Source organism: Grampus griseus, assembly GCF_964374135.1.
Source record: "Grampus griseus genome assembly, chromosome: 1".
Taxonomy (NCBI): domain Eukaryota; kingdom Metazoa; phylum Chordata; class Mammalia; order Artiodactyla; family Delphinidae; genus Grampus; species Grampus griseus.
The window spans coordinates 97,353,127-97,372,155 of record NC_139017.1 but is presented as its reverse complement, the minus strand read 5'-3'; the positions used below and the strand labels follow the sequence as shown (position 1 = coordinate 97,372,155).

The 19,029-nt window shown below is 37.9% G+C and overlaps 1 protein-coding gene across 2 annotated transcripts in view; it reads right to left on the bottom strand.

Annotated features, from left to right (window-relative positions):
• The window catches only part of DPYD (dihydropyrimidine dehydrogenase), an 815,412-nt gene extending 797,441 nt beyond the window's left edge, over positions 1–17,971 (bottom strand). For both annotated transcript variants that reach the window (XM_082655551.1, XM_082655550.1), the window contains exon 1: positions 17,845–17,971. In XM_082655551.1, the coding sequence (XP_082511677.1) occupies positions 17,845–17,883 (39 nt within the window). In that variant the 5' untranslated portion in view covers positions 17,884–17,971. The remainder of the gene's footprint in view (positions 1–17,844) is intronic.
• Between the last annotated feature and the right edge of the window lie 1,058 nt (positions 17,972–19,029).

Here is a 19,029-nt window from a genome sequence, read left to right as displayed (position 1 = left end):
ATTTTTATTTTGTCCATTTGTTACACTAATTAAATTACATTTAAAGATGCCTTTATGGGCTTCCCTGGTGGCGCAGTGGTTGAGAGTCCGCCTGCCGGTGCAGGGGACACGGGTTCGTGCCCCGGTCCGGGAGGATCACACGTGCTGCGGAGTGGCTGGGCCCGTGGGCCATGGCTGCTGAGCCTGCGCGTCCGGAGCCTGTGCTCCGAGACGGGGGAGGCCACGGCAGTGAGAGGCCCACGTACCACCAAAAAAAAAAAAAAAAAAAAAAAAAAAAGATGCCTTTATTAAAACAATGGGATAATTCAGAGATTATTCCACAGGATTCACTGGGCAGCAAGGTAATCATAACATTTCAGTGACAGTACCTTAATAACATGGAAAGAACTCAAAGTTCCATATTAATCCAAAGTAGTTCCCATGGATATTAAAAGGCACTGGTGAGCTTGAGTAATAGCATGAGCATTTGCATAACTAGTCAATGTAATTTAATATCCCCAGAAAAGTTGACTCAAAGAATAAAAGTTATCAAACCCAAAGGTTGTATTTTTAAACCATAGGTGAATATGGAGGTATACTATTTTAAAATTGAGAAATGAAATATTTACATAGACTCCTGATTTATTTCATTTTCAGATTACCTGAGAACTAGACAAATTGCTTTGTTTTGAACATTGTAGAGCAAATTACAATTACACAATATGCAACTCTTAAGTATTTGCCATTGTAGCATAATTAATTCAAAATTGTATTAGTACTAAAGATGCAAAAGAGACAATGGTTAGGCTTATATAAATTAACCACAGACCATAGCCTTGTAATGATTTTTTTCTAATTCTCAAATATGAACTGATTGTCTTGACAGTGGCATCATCACTGTTATAAAGTAGAATTGCAAAAGATTAATGTCCTTCAGTCAAGGGATCCAGTGAATGTTTTATAACAAATGTCTAAATGTATAGAAACTAAAGAAAAATATATATATATACATATAGAATCCCAAAGCCAATTCCAGTTCTGCAGTCCATTTTGCCTATTTTTCCTAATTTCTCCAACAATTAAAGACTGTGTCCTGTCAGAGATCAACATAGCCTGGCAAAGGGCAAAACTGGTCAGTTGACACCATGTTGAGAAGTGATTGATGAAACCTCATCAGCTCCCCTCCACTGCAACCATCTGGCCTGTGGATTAGAAGCCATTCATACCTTGTTTCATTTACACATGTGAAGGACTCCTTGAAGAACTGAATATAAAACATCTTATTGAGAAATTTTGTGAATGCATACAGTGGGAAAAAATGAGGTAACGTTTGAAGGACTTCCCACTTCTGTACTTCTTTTACTCCTCATTTTCATGTCATGTATTTTAATGTCTGAATAAAGAGCAATGTAAAACTGGGCTCATATTCATAGATTTTAGTTTCCAGTGCACTACTGACTTTAGTCGAACCATTTAACCTTTCTATGCCCTTGGTTTTATCATTTCTGAAACTAATATATCTTTGTAAGGCTGGAAACATGTTTTTAAGTAAGGCAGGGAGGAAAAAAGTGCTGTGAGTACACAGACCCACATTCACCCTTCTTAACTCTAACACTGCCCGCTCCTGTACTTACACCTGTCTTACACTTGACCCATTTAAGCCAGGAGAGCCCTCCTCTACCTGTCCCTAGAAACAGACACCTAACTCATTTTTGGCCCCTGAATTACAGTAGATTGGAGTGAAGGTGGGAGAAGATTATAACACAACTTACATGTATCTCTTTATTATCATTTATTTAATAAAATGAAAATAGTGTAAAGCTAAATCACCAAGCTGCATGAATGTGGATTTATAACATGCATACTTTAATTCTAACACCATAATTCTGAACCATCACACCCAAGCACTCTTCACCTTCTGTCCTAATTTATACTTATTTGTCAATTTGCTTCAAATTCCATTCTGATGTCATAAGCTCATTGAGGGGAGACGCATTTATCTTTTTAGCCAGTTCCCACATGGTACTTAATGTAGAGCTTAGGATATAGCAGATACTTAACAATTACTTATAAAACTGAATGAAGGTATATACCTTGTTGGTAACTTTAGCTTTGGAAAAATACATATTTAATTTTTAGTGTAGATTTTAGAATGTATCTACTCGGTTCTTTATCATATTTGATAATAAACATATTTTCCCCTCATACAACGACTGTACATGTCTGTAAGTTAAAGAACTTCGTGATAATATCAGCTTCCAGATGCATTTGTTCTTCATTCATTTGTTCCAATCAATAATAGTATGAGGCAGACAGGACAATGACCATGATCTCCATTTTATAGATACAGAAATTAGCTTAATTTGACAAATCTATACAGTGGCAGAACTAGGACTTTAACAGCATATTTAGGGTTCTCTAAAATATATTATGATATTTAACCCTAATTACTTCCTTAAACTATGGATGTGAATTTAATAAAGAGCTTCTCTTTTACAAACTTTAGCTATCTCTACTTCCAAAATCTCATCCTTCCTTCCCTTGCTTCCTTCCACAAATATCCCAGCTTTTTTGCAATTCATATTAAAATCTGTATTCATTTGCTAGGGTTGCCATTAAAAAATACCACAAACTGGGTGGCTTAAAACAACAGGCTCACAGTTCTAAGGCCTATAAGTCTGAAATTAAAGTGTCAACTGGCCATATTTCCTCTGAAACCTGTAGGTTGTCTCTTGGACACTCTGGTGTTTGCATACAATCCTCTGCATTCCTAGGCTTGTAGATGCATCACTCCAATCCCGGCCTCCGTAGTCATATGGCCATCTTTCCTCATGTATCTTCACATCATCTTTCCTCTGATTCTCCTCCTTATAACTCTGCATTCCTGTCATCTACCAACCCCTTGGTCACCACACCACCCTCTGCCCAAATTCAGTGAAAATTTAACATCGAGTTTTCTTTCCATACCCTCCATTCTTTTCAGCAGTCCAGTGACTTCAACAGCCACTTAGATCATCCAGCATCTGCCTCTTACTCAACAGTCTCACCAACAATTTTTTTTTCTTCCACATCACTTCAGCCACCATCTCCCTTAGCCTTGTTATTAATTATTGCACCACCTCCAAAAGCTTTATTTCAAACACACCACTCTAATCTTCACCTCTTATACTCTTCCCTCTTACAAAAATTCTTTGACCTTACTGAGACTGCCAATCCATTGACTGCACCCCTGGTATTCTGACTTCCCTCATCTTCAAAACACCCTTAACTCCCTTCCCCTCTCTCACATCAACTTCATTGCCCAGGCAAATCTGAACCCAATTAAGCCCTTTAACTACTTTCTCTAGCTACCCAAGCAGCTAAAAGTGGCTGGAGAATTCCCAATTATGTTCACTGTTCTCATGTTAAATTTTTGACAAATTTCAAATGGAAAACAAACACTGCGTAACAATTCTACTCTACTTTCTTATTGTTTTCATTCTCCCACTTTGCAGAAAATCTATTCATAGTTTCGTCTGTTCTTCAAATCTATATTCCATTTTCCTCTTAGCCTCAGTTAACGATATTGCCTCATACGCTTACTGAGAAAATAAAAACCATCAGATGGGAACTCCCTCAATTTCCCACCACCCAATATACCACCTCTACTTTTTCTACTCTAATGCTTATATTATCAATCCTATTCCCTCTCACCAAAAGAATCCTTTCATACATGTAATTATCCCTCCTATGTATTCAACACTGGTGTCTCTTTCCACTGGATCTCTTCCATTAACATGTGTATATGCTCTTTTATCCCCTTCCAGCTACTTCCCCATTTCCATGTTCCTCTTTACAGCAGAATTTTTCCCCAGAGTTATCACTTGTCATACTATCACTTCCTTATATTCTGTTCTCTTCTCAGTCCACTCTTATTGGCTCCTTTCTCCAAGCTAGCTATTGTCAAGCTCACGATTTCTCCATGTTAACAAACTAAAGAATCTTTATGCCCTCATCTTACCCTCTCAACAGCAATAAAGGCAGCTGACTTTAACACATCCTTCCTCTTTCCCTGGTCTCTGTGATACCAGACTCCTCAGCCCCTTGTCTAGCTCCACTGTCTTTAAGTGGTTTTAGCCCCATAATTCTCCAATATCCATCTTCACTAGGACTGCTTCACTGATCTTCAGATGCTTATTTCCAGCTGCCTATCTGGTATCTTCACTTTGATATCAAATAGGGATTTCAAACTTAATGCCATTACATACAACACCTGTATCTCCCTCACACCGGTTACTTCTTTTTGCTCTTCAAACTAAGTTCTAGCCTACCTCTTTGATTTGCTTTCTTTTTTAACTCAAAAGCCATGGCAGACTTCTGGTCTTTCAGGTTTGAGTTCAAAAGTCACCTCCATAAGGAAGCCTGCTCTGACTGCTACATATAAAGAAGGCTCTACTAGTCATTCTGCATCATTTTACTCTGGTTTACTTTTACCAAAACTCGTCATACTGTCTAAAACTAACCGCACATTTTAAAGTTTTTTTACTGTCTATTACTCGCCTACTGTAGTGCAATTTTATTGAAAGCAGAAATCTTTTTGGTCTTGTTTGCGGATGTGTTTCTGAAATCTAGACCAGTGCCTAGCACACAGTAAGAAATTTATAAATATTTTTAAATGGACAAAACAAAAAAGTAGATTTCTGTTTTTAAAATATCAAAACACCATATTTTCAGAGATACAAAGTCCACTGGAGTCAAAACAATAATTAGTAGCCATTATTAATATTTTAACAGCTGACATTAATTACACAGTTGCTATGCGTTAGAACTATTAAAAATATGTAGTATTGAATATGCACTATTTCCTTCAACCATACAACAATCTTATGATATAGGTACTATTACTGCCCCGATTTTTCAGGCAAGGAAACAAACAAAAAAAGTTATTTGCTAAGGTCAAAAACTAGTAAGTGGCAGAGCTAGGATACAAGCACTAGCGCTCTCATTCCAGAGCCTATACTCTTAATCACTAATCCATGCTACCCTTTCATTACAATTAAAATAAATAATAATGATCCATTACATATTACCAATAAATATTTTAATAGGTTAAGTCTACTGATCTATTGCCATTTCTGAATTTATCTGAGGGTAGTTTTAGTGGATGGTATGTTTCCAAAATAGCATTAGTTTTGTTCTGATTTTGTAATTCATTAGCACTTAATTTTCTTAAAATCGGTGATATTTCTACTGTTCTTATTTGTATTTCTTATTTTCTCTTATTATTACATTAAAATTCTGTTAACATAATTTGTTTAAAAGAAAATGCAAACTATTTTAAAATGTGGAAAAATGTTCAAACTTACAATATTCAAATAAATGCAAATTGAACTAATCAAACAGTTTTCATCAAATTGTTTATTTAAAAATTAAAAATCAATATTAACCTTCAAGGGTATCATTTCATACACATTCATACACTGATAGCAGCCATATGAATTTGTACAACTCAAAAATATTTCAAATCCTTAAAACAGTCATACCTGCAGTGGATAATTTCTCTTCTAGAATCCTTTCATGATAATGTGATCTTAAACATGTATAAAAATATTTTAAAGTTTTGTTTATTACTGTCTAGTTTTGGCGTGAAGGAGTGATGGGCAGTAATATTCATGAACATATGAGAATTTTCTTCTACAAATGTTTTTATCTCTTTCAAAAAATATAGAGGCTTAAGCATACCAATGTTCAGAGTTCAGGTTGCAAGTAAATTTTAGCTTTAAAATGAAGCATGAATCAAAGTTATTTTGGGTCTTCCCTAGCGGTCCAGTGGTTAAGACTCCATGCTTCCAACGCAGGGGGTACAGGCTGGATCTCTGGTCAGGGAATTAAGATCCCATATGCCACGAGGCACAGCCAAAAGATTAAAATTTGAAAAATAAAGAAAAGAAAATGTTTTTTTTTAAGTTATTTTGGTTAACACATCTAAGACAAAAAAAAGTTTTGCTTTATTAAATTTGTCATGTGAGAAAACTGTGTTGAGGCAAAAGTAGTTACACTAACTGCCCCTTTTCTCTTCCTAAGTACTATGAGGAAAAGAAAAAGGAAAAAATTGCAAACATACATGTGCTTGTGTGTACACACAAACACACACACAACTCATTTTTCTGATATAAAGACCTAAGGTGAAAGAATCCTTTGAGAATCTGGCCTGACAGAGTGATTTTAAAGGTGGGGCTACAATGTAAAAGTTACCATCCTTGGTCACATGTTGGGACATCTGCAGTTGGTGTTACATTTATTCATTTGCAATCACATCCTGAGATTTATTCATTCAAGATAACAACTTGAATCCCAACCTTACTCATCCTGTTCTCCCAGGGCAGAAAAAATAAGGAACCATCATCAGGCAGTAAAGTCACAATCTAGAAATAAGCATCAGATCAGGACTGAATGCAAATCAAGTCATATCCACATCAAAGGAAAGGACATCCAGATGCCTGACTGTTCCATAGCCTTGTGTCAGTGGTGGGAGGATGAGGCAAATGGGTGATTGGTTCCAATTCCATTTTGTCCTTTCTTTGTACCCAATAATGAGACATTTTTCCATTTAAAAAATACTTTTTAAAAATGCTTAATTCAGTTGAATCATTGTAGGTTAGAAGGGCAGAACTGAAATGCACTACAAATCATTAAAGCCACCCTCTCAAGTATATTTACATTTTAAGAATTTTGTTGAAGCATTATTTTTAATAACCACACTAAAAACAAATGTCTGTTAATAAATGTTTTCAATAAACTTTGGTATCTCCACTCCCAGAGAATCATGCTGCCTTTTAAATAGTAAGAATGTAGGGAAATACTTCTGACAGGATAAAAAAGCAAGTATAAAATTATATATGATTCCTTCTCTTTTTTTTGCATGTATGTATTATAGATTTTTGGTCTGTGGTTGATATGAGGTTTATATATAACTATATATATATGTATATATATATATGTTTTAAGTTGCTGATCTCTTAATTTCAAATGCATTTTAACGACCCTGCATTTTTACTCCCCACCCCCTCACTACTACTGTTTTTGACATCATATTTTACATCTTTTTGTTTTGTGTATCCTATTGCAGATATAGATGATTTTACTACTTTTGTCTTTTAACCTTCTTACTAGCTTTGTATGTGGTGGACTTGCCTTCCCCAATGAGCTTTTTCCTTTCATAATTTTCATGTTTCTAATTTTGGCCTTTTCTTATTCCCTTAGAGAACTCTCTTTTACGTTTCTTGTAAAGCTGGTTTGGTGGTGCTGAACTCTTTTTCCTTTGCTTGTCTGTAAAAACTTTTGATTTCTCCATCAAATCTGAATGAAAGCCTTGCTGGGTAGAGTATTCTTGGTTGTAGGTTTTCCCCTTCATCACTTTAAATACATTATGCCTGCAGAGTTTCTGCAGAAAAGTTAGTTGATAGCCTATGGGAGTTCCCTTCTACATAACTCATTGCTTTTCCCTCATTGCTTTTAATATTCTCTATCTTTAATTTTTGCCATTTTAATTACAGTGTGTCTTCGTGTGGTCCTCTTTGGGTTGATCCTATTTGGGACTCTCTGTGATTCCTGGACCTGGATGTCTGTTTACTTTCCCAGGCTAGGGAAGTTTTCACCTATGATACCTTCAAACATGTTCTCTTCCCTTTCTCTCTTCTTCCGGGACCACTATAATGGGAATATCAGTGAGCTTGATGTTGTCCTAGAGGTCTCTTAAACTGTCCTCATTTCTTTTCATTCTTTTTTCTTTTTTCTGTTCAGCTTCAGTGATTTCCACTGTCTTCCAGCTCACTGATTTGTTCCTCTGTATCATTTCATTTACTGTTGATTCCTTCTAGTGTATTTTTCATTTCAATTATTGTATTCTTCACCTCTATTTTGTTCCTCTTTATATTTTCTAACTCTTTGTTATAAACTTCTGACTTCTCACTTTGTCCATCCATTCTTCTCTCAAGTTCTTTGATCATCTTCACAATCATTACTTTGAACTCTTTATCTGGAAGACTGTCTATCTCTTCACTTAGTTTTTCTTCTGGGGTTTTACGTTGCTCCTTTGTTTGGAACATGTTCCTCTGTCGCTTCACTTTGCCTAAGTTGCTGTATTTATTTCTATGTATCTGGTAGGTTGGTTATGTTTCCTAACCTGGGAAAAGTGGCCTTCTGTAGGAGATGCCTTATGCATCTCAGCAGTATACTCCCCTCTGATCACCAGAGCTATACGCATTAGTGGTGCCTCTATGAAGGCTGCATGGGTACTTCTGTTGTGGCAGGCTGACTACTGTGGATGGCCTGGTAGGCGTGGCCAGCCCTTCGTCCAGTTGGTTGCCAGGCCTTGCCTTGTGCAGAGGCTGCTGGCTACTGGTTGGCAGCACTGGGTCACAAGATAGCTGGCTGTGGAACCCCAGGGGGTCCTGGGACTAGTACTGGCTCGGTAGGCAGAGCTGGGCTCTGGAGTGGGTGGACGAAGCACTAAGGTTCCTGGATCTAGTGTTGGTCTGCTAGTTTGTGGTGCCAGTTCTGACACAGCAGGCTGTGGGTTTCTGGGTGTCCCAGACCTGGTGCTGGTGTGCTGGTGAGTGAAGCTGGAAATCAGGGCAGCTGGCTGAGGAAACATCTCAGAACTGATATTGGCCTGCTGGTGGGTGGGGCCAGGGTTGGCAGGGCCTGAGGCTTGTGCTGGACACTGGCAGGTGGGTCCAGGGGTCCCAGGGCTAGTGCCAGCTCACTGCTGGGCAGAGCCAAGTCCCAGGGTCTCTGACTGCAGGGCCCCAGGGTGTCCCAAGGCTTGTGTTAACCCACTGGTGAGTGGCCAGCCCTGGGGTGGCTGGCTGAGGGGCCCAAGGTTTCTCGGAGCTGGTGTTAGCCTGCTGGTAGGAGGGCTCAGGGCCCACTGGGTCCCAGTGCTGGTGGTAGCCCGCTGGTAAGTGAGCTGGGTCCTGCCACGGCAGGCTGCCAGGTGCAACTGACCTGGGACTGGTGTCCACATACTGGTGTCCACATACTGGGACCCAGGGGGTTCTGGAACTAGTACGTGTCCAGTAAAGAGCTGGGAAACAGCTGATTCCTTGAGTCTCTGGTTGAAGGGCGCTGGGGTGTCCCACTTCTAGTGCCTGCTCCCTGGTGTGTGGCATCAAGTCTTAGGCCCTCTGATGGACAGGGCCATGCCCAGGAGAGGCTGTGGGTTCAGGGGGTCTTAAGGCAGCCTGCTTGCTGGTGGGTGGGGCCATGCGCGCACGTGTGTGTGTGTGTTCGTGCGTGCATGTGTATAATAGAATATTACTCAGCCAAAACAGAGAATGAAATTTTGCCAATTTTTCCATTTGCAATGACACGGATGGACCTTGAGGGTATCATGCTTAGTGAAATAAGTCAGCGAAAGACAAGTACTGTATGTTATCACTTACATGTGGAATCAAAAAATAAAATAAAACACAGCAAATGAATGAAAATAACAAAAAAAGAAACATACTCACTGATACAGAGAACTAGTGGTTACCAGTAGGGAGAAGGAATCAGAAAGGGGCAAGATAAGGGTAGGGGATTAAGAGATACAAAATACTATGTGTAAAATAAATAAGCTACAAGGTTATATTGTACAGCACAGGGAATATAGCCAACATTTTATAATAACTTTAAATGGAGTATAATCTATAAAAATTTTGAATCACTACATTATACACCTGAAACTAATACAATATTGTAAATCAACTATACCTAAATGAATATTATACATGATTAAACTATTTAGGGGAAAAAACCTCATGTATAGGAAAATACTAAATTACTATCAGCATGACTGTTTCATGTGGTATGACTGTATGTTTGGGATCTTCTTTTCACTTTTTTTTGCATCTTTTAAATCTTCTGTAATGATCATGAAAAATAATTAATTTAGAGAAATTTTTAAAAATTATTGAAAGTTAACCCCCAATAAAGAGTATTTTGCTGTGAATGTTGTTATGCTTTAATCCTAGGGATCTGTGAAGAGAACTGAATGACTTTTTCTTCTTTGAATTACCAAGGATTTCAAACTTTTCACCAGCACTTCCCAAAATCTGTCATGGAAGAACATTTGGAAGAAGATTCCCAAAGCTTTGAGGACACTGTGGTGCAAAGAGTCAGAGAAAGGTAACTTGAATTTCTGTGGGGCTGGGAATCCACTATCTGTACTCTAGTTTCCGTTGACAGTTATCAATCAAAAAGCACACTGGAGAAACTGATTCCTTTCTGGAATCTCTGGTCTTAATTCCTAGTTAAATACAGCATCACTCTACAGACACACAAAAATATGAATTTATTAATTCCAGATCACCCTCACAGAACTCCAGCCATATAAAGAAGGATCGGACTTTTTCTGTGTGCTCAGGAGAGATTTAGACTTAACTCATTCATTTGATTAAAAAAGAAAAGGAAGCAAGCAAGCATGAAGAAAGTTTAAAAATCAGGTGAATAAGTATATCAAATCCTTATAGCTGGTATAAATGGTGCACTTAATCCTACCTAGCATGTAAAATACAGTAGCTCCACACCACTACCTTGCATTTCCTTAATATGATCACCCAGCAGGTCACGTTTCCAAGCGATTTCACCATTGCCATATTATATCACAAACCATCCGTAAAAGACTGATCAATAGCAAACTCATTGAGGAATCAGCAAACTCTTCACAGTGGTTGAATGATTTCCACAAGGTCAGACAGCAAGGGATCTCACTTATGGAGCAAAAATATCCCCAGGCTTGGCCCCTATCCCAGGATACTTATTTTAATTAACATATAGTAAATACACATTATCTTCTATTGTTTTGCTGAAGATTTCCTCATGGCCTTTAATTAAACATACTAACATTTCTAAAGTTTTAACATGCTACTATGGTCAATTTTTAATATCATTCAAAGGATTTCACAAAGACTAAACAAACAGATCTACTTAGATGAGACAATCTTGAGTAGGTAAAACAAGTTGAAAACTGGAGGATGAAGTTTTGGGAGAGAGGTGAAGGTGGGGAAGGGCATGGGGAGGATCAGCAGAGAGTGGTAGGTAATAAAATATTGGGGGAGGGAGAAGTACAGTCAGGCTCCATCCTTGAGCACCATCTGTATAAATCAGGCCTGGAGTTGACATGTAATTTTGTGTGGGTCCCCTGAGAAGTGGCCCTCAGGGCTTCATTATTGATGAAGAGATTTTTCTTCAAAGTGGCCTAGCCAGGAGTACCTCAAGGGGACATTCATAAGCACTCATAATATCAATTTCCAAGCACCTGGGAGGTAGGGACACGGATTGTCTCTTTAATTATTATGATAGAGGTAGAAGATAGTGAGAATGCTATTACACAACCAAGCTGAAATCCTCAAAGAAATTAAATTACCATAACCTAGTATACAAAGTTTATTATCTGAGTCATTCTTTAGAAAGGGCACACTTTACCTTTTCCTGGTGCAAAATAGGTTATCTCCAATTCCCTCCTTCCTAGGAATTCAAAAAGTTATAAATACAAATATAGTGTGTGCAGGGATGCTTAGAAGTCCGGAAGGAAACTCTCTTTGAAGCTAATATGCTCACTTAGAGAAACTATAAGTTTAGTCCAGTTTACACAAAGAGATATGGAGTTAGACACTTTTTCTTAAAATAATTGTATAGGGATTTCTTTTCAGAAAAGGATAACACCAATCCCTTCTACATATCATTGAGAATGCCAAGAAACCATTTTCACCAATGCTTGCGCCTGATCTCGTCACAAAAACACTCAGAAAAACACCAAAAATATCAATCCATATGTACACTGCAGTAAAACAGCAAGGGTTAGGAGGTAGGAGAACAGTCAATGCTGAATCTGAATCTTATTCCCCAGAGATTTAGATGTGGATAATCCTATATAGACAAAGCCTGTGCCACATACTTCCTTTGAATCTCCTGCAGCTTACACTAGAGGGTTGGTAATACAGTGGGTATTAAAAATATTTTTTAAATAGAAATAAAACTCAACATGAAGAAGGTCTCTTTAATTTGACCTGAATTTTAAAAACTCCCCCATCTCACTGGTAATACTGACCAAAAGAATTCAGGAATTTTCTCATAAGTCATGTCTGCAAAATTTTTTCATCTGTAATAAGCCTCACTCATAATTCTTTTAACTTCATTAACTCTCCCTTTCTTCACGTATTTTAACAGCTTTTGATACCACTAGTTAATTCTTGGAGTTGAACAACATTCTAGCCAAATGACATTTACATAACACAGATGATATATGCAATAATAATATTTACAATAACTACTACCATTCAAAAAGCACATATTTTAAGTGACAGATGCTGTCTAAGGCATTATATGTACATGACTCCAATTAATCCTTATTTATTAAATAAAATTAAATTAAAGTTAATAAATTAAATCCTTAATTTATTGCATGAAATAAATTAAGATTAAAACCAACTGACAGAGGAAGAAATGACTGATAGTCCAGGAAACAACTTGACCACAATCACACAAATAGAAAAATAACAGTGTCAGGATTTGAACTCAGGACCGTTTTAACACAATTTTTGTTTGTTTGTTTGTTTTGGTTTATTTTTCAAACTAACCATGAAATGAAGCTTGATTTTGTGAAATACAAAATAAAAATTTTTATACAAAAATAATGAGTTCCTAACATCAATATATAGATAAGTGTGGTGAAGAGTCTGAAAGAAGTTATATGTTGAGTTAAATACAGCTGTTTCCTATCTACTAGTATAACATTTTAATTAAAAGCAATGGAAGCAGTAATAATTATAAACCACAGGAAAGACATAATCCTATTAAGAGTTATCAGTAGTATAATTGGCTCCAGGATATCTGTGAACACCCACATTATTGATGTTTGAGGCCAAAAAATACCTCTGTCTTAACATGGAGGATTAAGAGCAAATGAAGTCCAGAAGGCAAACACGTCACATTTGAATATCAAAATCCTGATTACAGATAAATTTATAACCTTAGAATGCCTTATTAAATATTTTTTAATTAAGGCAGGATATGAATGACACAGAACTTTCCTTACAGTTTTAAGGACTGAAGATTTCTTCCTCCTATATATCATTGTGTCCATTTAGCTAAGAGGCAGAAAAGCAAATTGGCCAATTCTACTTTTCAATCTCTTTGGCCACACTGAAGCCTAGACTATATCAAATCTCTTACAGTTCCTTTGTCACATTATTTCATGACGATTTTTTTTTAGTCTCATTGTCTTCAATTTTAGTGTTTCTAATTTTCTGACTTAACTTTATGCTAATTACTAGAATTCACCCACAGTGACCACACATGTTTACCTTATTGGAAGGTCTATTTTTCAGCTCTTGTGTTGTTGCTTGTTTATATACAGAGTTTGGTAAAATGCTGTATTCCAACAGTTTAGGAAAGATATGATTGCTTAATGATCATCCAGTTATCTCAGCATTCTGACTAGAGATCTTCTTGGTATTCTTACTAATTCCTTACTGTAAATGTAGAGCTTTCCAAAACTGGGTTTTCCTTCTAGAATGTAAGAAAGGAGACTATTGAATTTTAGCACATTTTAACAATTAAGCAATCAGTCAACACTATCTGCTATGATTAAGATTAAGCAGATCCAATCTAAAAATCTCCCTAGTGATAGATTCATCATTAGTCATTAATCTCACAGTTTTTAATTAAACCACTGAAACTAGCCATCTACTTCACATGTAGGAGGTAAAATTCTTTTTAAAACTGTAATGGAATACATACATAACCATCCTTAACTACAGGAATGTTTAGTACCTTAAAACTACAAGGAGCTATCATTGGAATAACTCTCCAAATTTGGAGTAACTTTCCAAATCACATAATCAGACACATTTCTACCACCCAGCTAAATTCGTTAGAAAGGAGAAATACTTTAAAATAAAATTAAGTACTGTCCACGGGACAGCTTAAAATAAGGAGTACAAGCACATTTTTAACAACTCAAACTCACAAAACAAATTAAAAAAAAAATTTTTTTAATGCTTTAAAAGCCTTGGCAAGTCAAGATAGCATTCCCAGAGATTTGTGGTGCCCAATCAATAAAAGGAAGGAGACAAAAATGGATGCAGTAAAAAACATTTAAGTTTAAATAAATAAATAAATAACCCATAACTTCTGCAAAGTTGAATCCTTATTCTCTCCTTTGGATCTATGCACCTCCTCCCTCCCCAGGGGCAAAAGTAGTTATGATAAAGGGCATTCTGAAATATCTTTTGCCATCTCTACCAATTCATAAGCCTGTTTTTAAAATTCTCCTGAAAATTTACTTTCTCCAAGTTGTTTCCATTATACTGCCATTTCCCAAAGCCATCGTTTTATTATCTTATTTTCTTAATTAACAAACACAGAAAATTCTAGATTATCTTCTCAAATGAATAGAAGTCACAGTATCGGTAATTCAGAAACCATTTCTACTTAACTCTAAAAGCATTATGATTTTGTGGACATTGGACTAAAATCATTTTTTTATTCAACATAAATTTGAAATGAGTTTATAACTCCTTATGAATCATTAACTGATAATTCTAAGAATAGACCTTGATTTGGGATTATGGAAACAGTAAAGGGGTGGACAGCAATTTAGTTCAGCTATAAATACTTACCAAAATTACTAATATCCAAAGAATTAATTAAAAGCTCACTGTACCTGCATACATTTTCACTCTGCTATACTTTTACAGTAAATTCTCAATTACCCATGTCAGTGGAGGGGAACAAGACATTGAACAAAAGTGAACTCTTCCAAAATCATTCTTACTTGCTTTTAAAAGTGCAGATATTGACAACAGACCAGTTGTCAGTTCAAACTAAATGAATTATTGTGAAGGTATTGCTGAGGTCAGGGAACGTGATCAATGTCTGATATTCACCTTTCTTAAAACCTTCGCAGGAGAATTTGTATTCAAAAGTCAGTCTTGACAAAATTTAGCTAAATCCAAAAAGTAAGCCCACAAAGCAAAATATCTTTTTAAAGTACATAGCTACCATTAATGAACTTTAAAATAGTAGTTATTTCACAGGCAGTGATTTTCCTAAGATATTTGTTCTATATTTTTATTTTTTAACATGTTTTGTCCTTTTCCTAACAAGATGTGAAGTTGTGACATTTATTTACTAATTTTACATCTTGTCTATGTTTATATCTTGTCTATTTTATATCTTGTTTATTATCTTGTCTATGATTATTTTCCTTACTTAGCAGATTATGCAGATGTGACACAGAGAAGCTAGGTAACCTAAACAACGTCACCTATCTAAAAAGGGGTAGACATAGACCTCAACCACAGGCAGTTTGCTCCAGATCCCAGGCCCTGAACCACATTAATAGGTCTGGAGAAATGTCTGACTTCTCATACATCTGCTACCATTACTACAATTACAATAATTTTTTAGTATATGAGCTAGATTCTATTGCCTAGTATCTATTACCTACTAATGCATCCTTGCTATGCCTATCTTCCGGCCCAGGGATATTTCAGTTTTGGAGTCTGGTGACCTTCTGACTGTTTTTTATGCTCCCAACCCTTCAAACCCTGATGCACTATTGGATTGAGGCTAGAAATATGGAGTGAGCACACAAAACAACTTTGTAAGCCTCAGTAACTTTTTTCCCCAGAAACAAAAATATTTCTTGGCTGCTTCACTGAAACCTGAGGTTCTATAGGTAGCTTAAGGAGAAAATTTAGTCACTATTATAGCGGGTTGTCACCATCACCTTCTGTTCTTTTCACATTCATCAACTGAACACTTACTGTTTTACACTGATAATTTTTTTTAAAGATTACGTGCTTCTCCACATATTTGAGACAAGGCAATGGTCACAAGCAGATCAACCTCTAGACAATGATTTTAAAGAATTCATTCAAAAAAGGCAAATCCAATGTATACATTCAAATTTGATAGAAAATTGAACCTTCATAATTCATTTTGACTCTTCCAAAAAAAAAAAAATGAGCTTTGGTGAGTCAATAGGATCACCTGAGACATCTATGCTTGGATGTATCCCTCTAGATTTAATGTATTTTTCCTCACTGCATTATATTTTAATGATTAATTTCACACCCTTTCATGGTACTCTAGCTCCTGAATCGTGCATATTACTTTGAGGGAAAAGAAAATTCCCATGCATGATGAAAGATGTTACTGATTAAAGTGTGGTGCATATATGAACTACATAAAAGCTGAAAAAGCTTGAATGCCACTATTCTATATCAAGTAATATTGGGCCAACTAAGCTTAGATTAAGGGGAGTAAATGTGAGGGCCTGACCTTCTTAAATGGTCTTAGTTGAAACAATTCATGAAATTAAGCTGGTCGTTAATGTTTCACTGGCATCTTTTTCCTTAGTGTAATATGGTTATGAACTGATTTCATGGACAACTGCGAAATAGATAAATTCAAAAGCCAAAAGCCATCTGCCCTCTGACATTCTTATCTCTGAAATCAGTACATCACTACTACCTAATACTGTCAGAAACGTACTATTTGACTTAGCTTCAAAAGGGGGGGGGGCGGGGCAGAGGGGGCATTTGGTGAAGTCAAAGTAACAAGGACCAAAAAGGACAATGACATAAATCAAGTATCTTTTACCCTGTGCATGAATAAACATTGGGTTAAATATATCATATTGATCAACATAAAAAAGTAAACTATCCACAAGAGAAACTACAAGTAAATTAAGTAGACATGTCCACATAATATACTTTGGCTCTTATTACCACAGTGGATTTTTCAACCCAAGGTATGGAATCTGGAGAAAACACTACTATCATCCCCCAAACAGAACACAAAGTTCCTTCAATCACTGACAGAGAGAACACAGAGGCAACACAATGGCAAGAAGCAGCTCTTCTGCAAACAGGTGGTTTTAAAATTTTACTTAAGCCACTGAAAGGACTGAGGAAAGGAAAATTTTTTCATTCTAAGGAAAACATAGGCGTGCACATACACACGTTTTACCAGCGTAGGAGACTCAAATTTTAAAAAGCCCCAAACAAAACACAACAAAAAACTACAAAGCAGTTTATTTTAGCTCAAAAGTGCTGACACTGGGTTAGTACGTCTAAAATCACTGTTTGTTATTATATCTGTCTCATCGCATACATAAAGGTCTTAGGGAGAAGTCAAAGGAAATGGTCATGTATTTCAGGGAGGACTTTATTCACTGGAAGAAAGATGACATTTTTACAGAAAGAGTGCAAGAGAGAATCAAAAACTGTTGACGAGAGGAAAATACAGTTTATTTTGTATTTCTGAAGGCACTGTATTTTTCATATTTTCAATACCTTATCCCATTCTTCTCTATGTTATTTTCATAAGCAATACTAAGGCTAGCAGGGGCTGCTATAGCTGACACACAGATCTTTATTTCTATACTTTGCAAATATGCATTATTCCGCGACTGGAGGTGGGGCAGCAGACTGGAGGTGTCCGGAAACGCGGACGCTTACAGGGGCAAAGCGGAAGGTGCGGGATAGACTGCGTGAGAAATGAGCGCTCCTTTGAGAAAATCCATCTCTCTCGAACACTCGTGGTTCTTCAGTCACTGCCACTCAAAGACTTCTTTAACCCCCACTCCGAAGTAAACAGCCAGGTCCCAAGCCAAAGAACACCCCTACCGTCGCGGGCCCCCCACTTCCCTCCCTGCCAGCCCACACGGGTCTCTGGCTCCTCGCTCCTCCACCTCCCCGCAAGGCCTCCCGCGAAGGCAAAGTTTCCCGCCTCTCCCACTTTCCCCGGCCCTGCGGTGGCTGCGGCGGCCTTCTGGGCACCCGCCAGCTGCGTCCCCCTCCCTCCCTAGACGAGCCCGCGCGCAGTCGGTACCTCGATGTCCACCACGTCCTTGCTTAGCACAGAGGCCATGGCGTTGCCCACAGCCTGGAGTCTCCTACAGACGAATCCACCCCGCGTCCTCAGGCTCCAGCCGGAGAGCAAAGCAACAGCTTGCCCAAGCGCCTGTGGAAATGGAAAACAGAAGGCAGTCGGCGCGGGGGCGGGGCGGGCGCCGGGCGGTGACGCCCCCGGGGCGGGGCTGCGCGCTCGGCCCCGCGGTTCCCCGCGCGCCGCACCGTGGGCCGAGTGGCGGGAAGGAGCCCGCCCCCTGTTTCCCGCCTCCGCCCCACAGCCTAGCAGCTTGTTTTCCTTCTGTTCTCGGAAAGAAGGGAGGGAGAGAGCGGTAGCTCTGGGGACTGGCCTTTGCTCTGTAAACTGTTAAAGGCTGAGCTAGGTACGTAGGGGCAAGATGTGATTCAAGGTAAAAACGGTCGGCGCTCTAAGTAACTAATTACTCCTTTTCTCTCCTTCCGCAGGAGCCCTGCAAGGTGCAGAAACATTGTCTCATGGGCAGCTGCATCCTCAGAATTCCTCAGGGATAAGATAGTAGTAAATGTTCCTCAGGCCATCCAACAAATAGGCGGGAGCAGGCAAGGTCAGTGATCTTCTGAGAATTGACAATCCCTGGGGGCAAGGGCGAAGAGAAAGGGGGCCCGGGATGAAAGTGAGCAAAAATTTCTACAGACAGAAGCTGCAAGTAGCAAGTCCTGTAGGTGGTACAAAATCAAGGTTGTGTTTTTGCAGTGCAGTACGTTCTAATGTCTATTTTAAAAAATTGTTCTAAAATGTGAAGCTCTTTTGAAGAATTGTTCTTTATGTTTTGTTCTAGAGCTTGCTGGGGAGAGGGGAACGACTTCATTTAGAGACAGTCTCAATCCAGAAAATATTCTCCTCATCTTTGAGTGTATGTGTACTCCAGGCATCCCTCCTTTCTCCCTCCATCGTCCTCTCTTCTCCCGTAACTCGTCCTGCTTACTTCTGTTAAGGCTATTATCACACTTCTTAGTCCTCTTGGCTAGATAGTGAGCACCTTGGATTCTAGTATTTCCTCTTTATCATTATTCTTTCAACAAATATTTATTAAACATTTTCATTCATTCAACAGATATTTAGTAAACATTTTCAGTTACCAAACACTGTGTTAGGTGCTCTGCCCATAGGCTTCAAGAAGACACA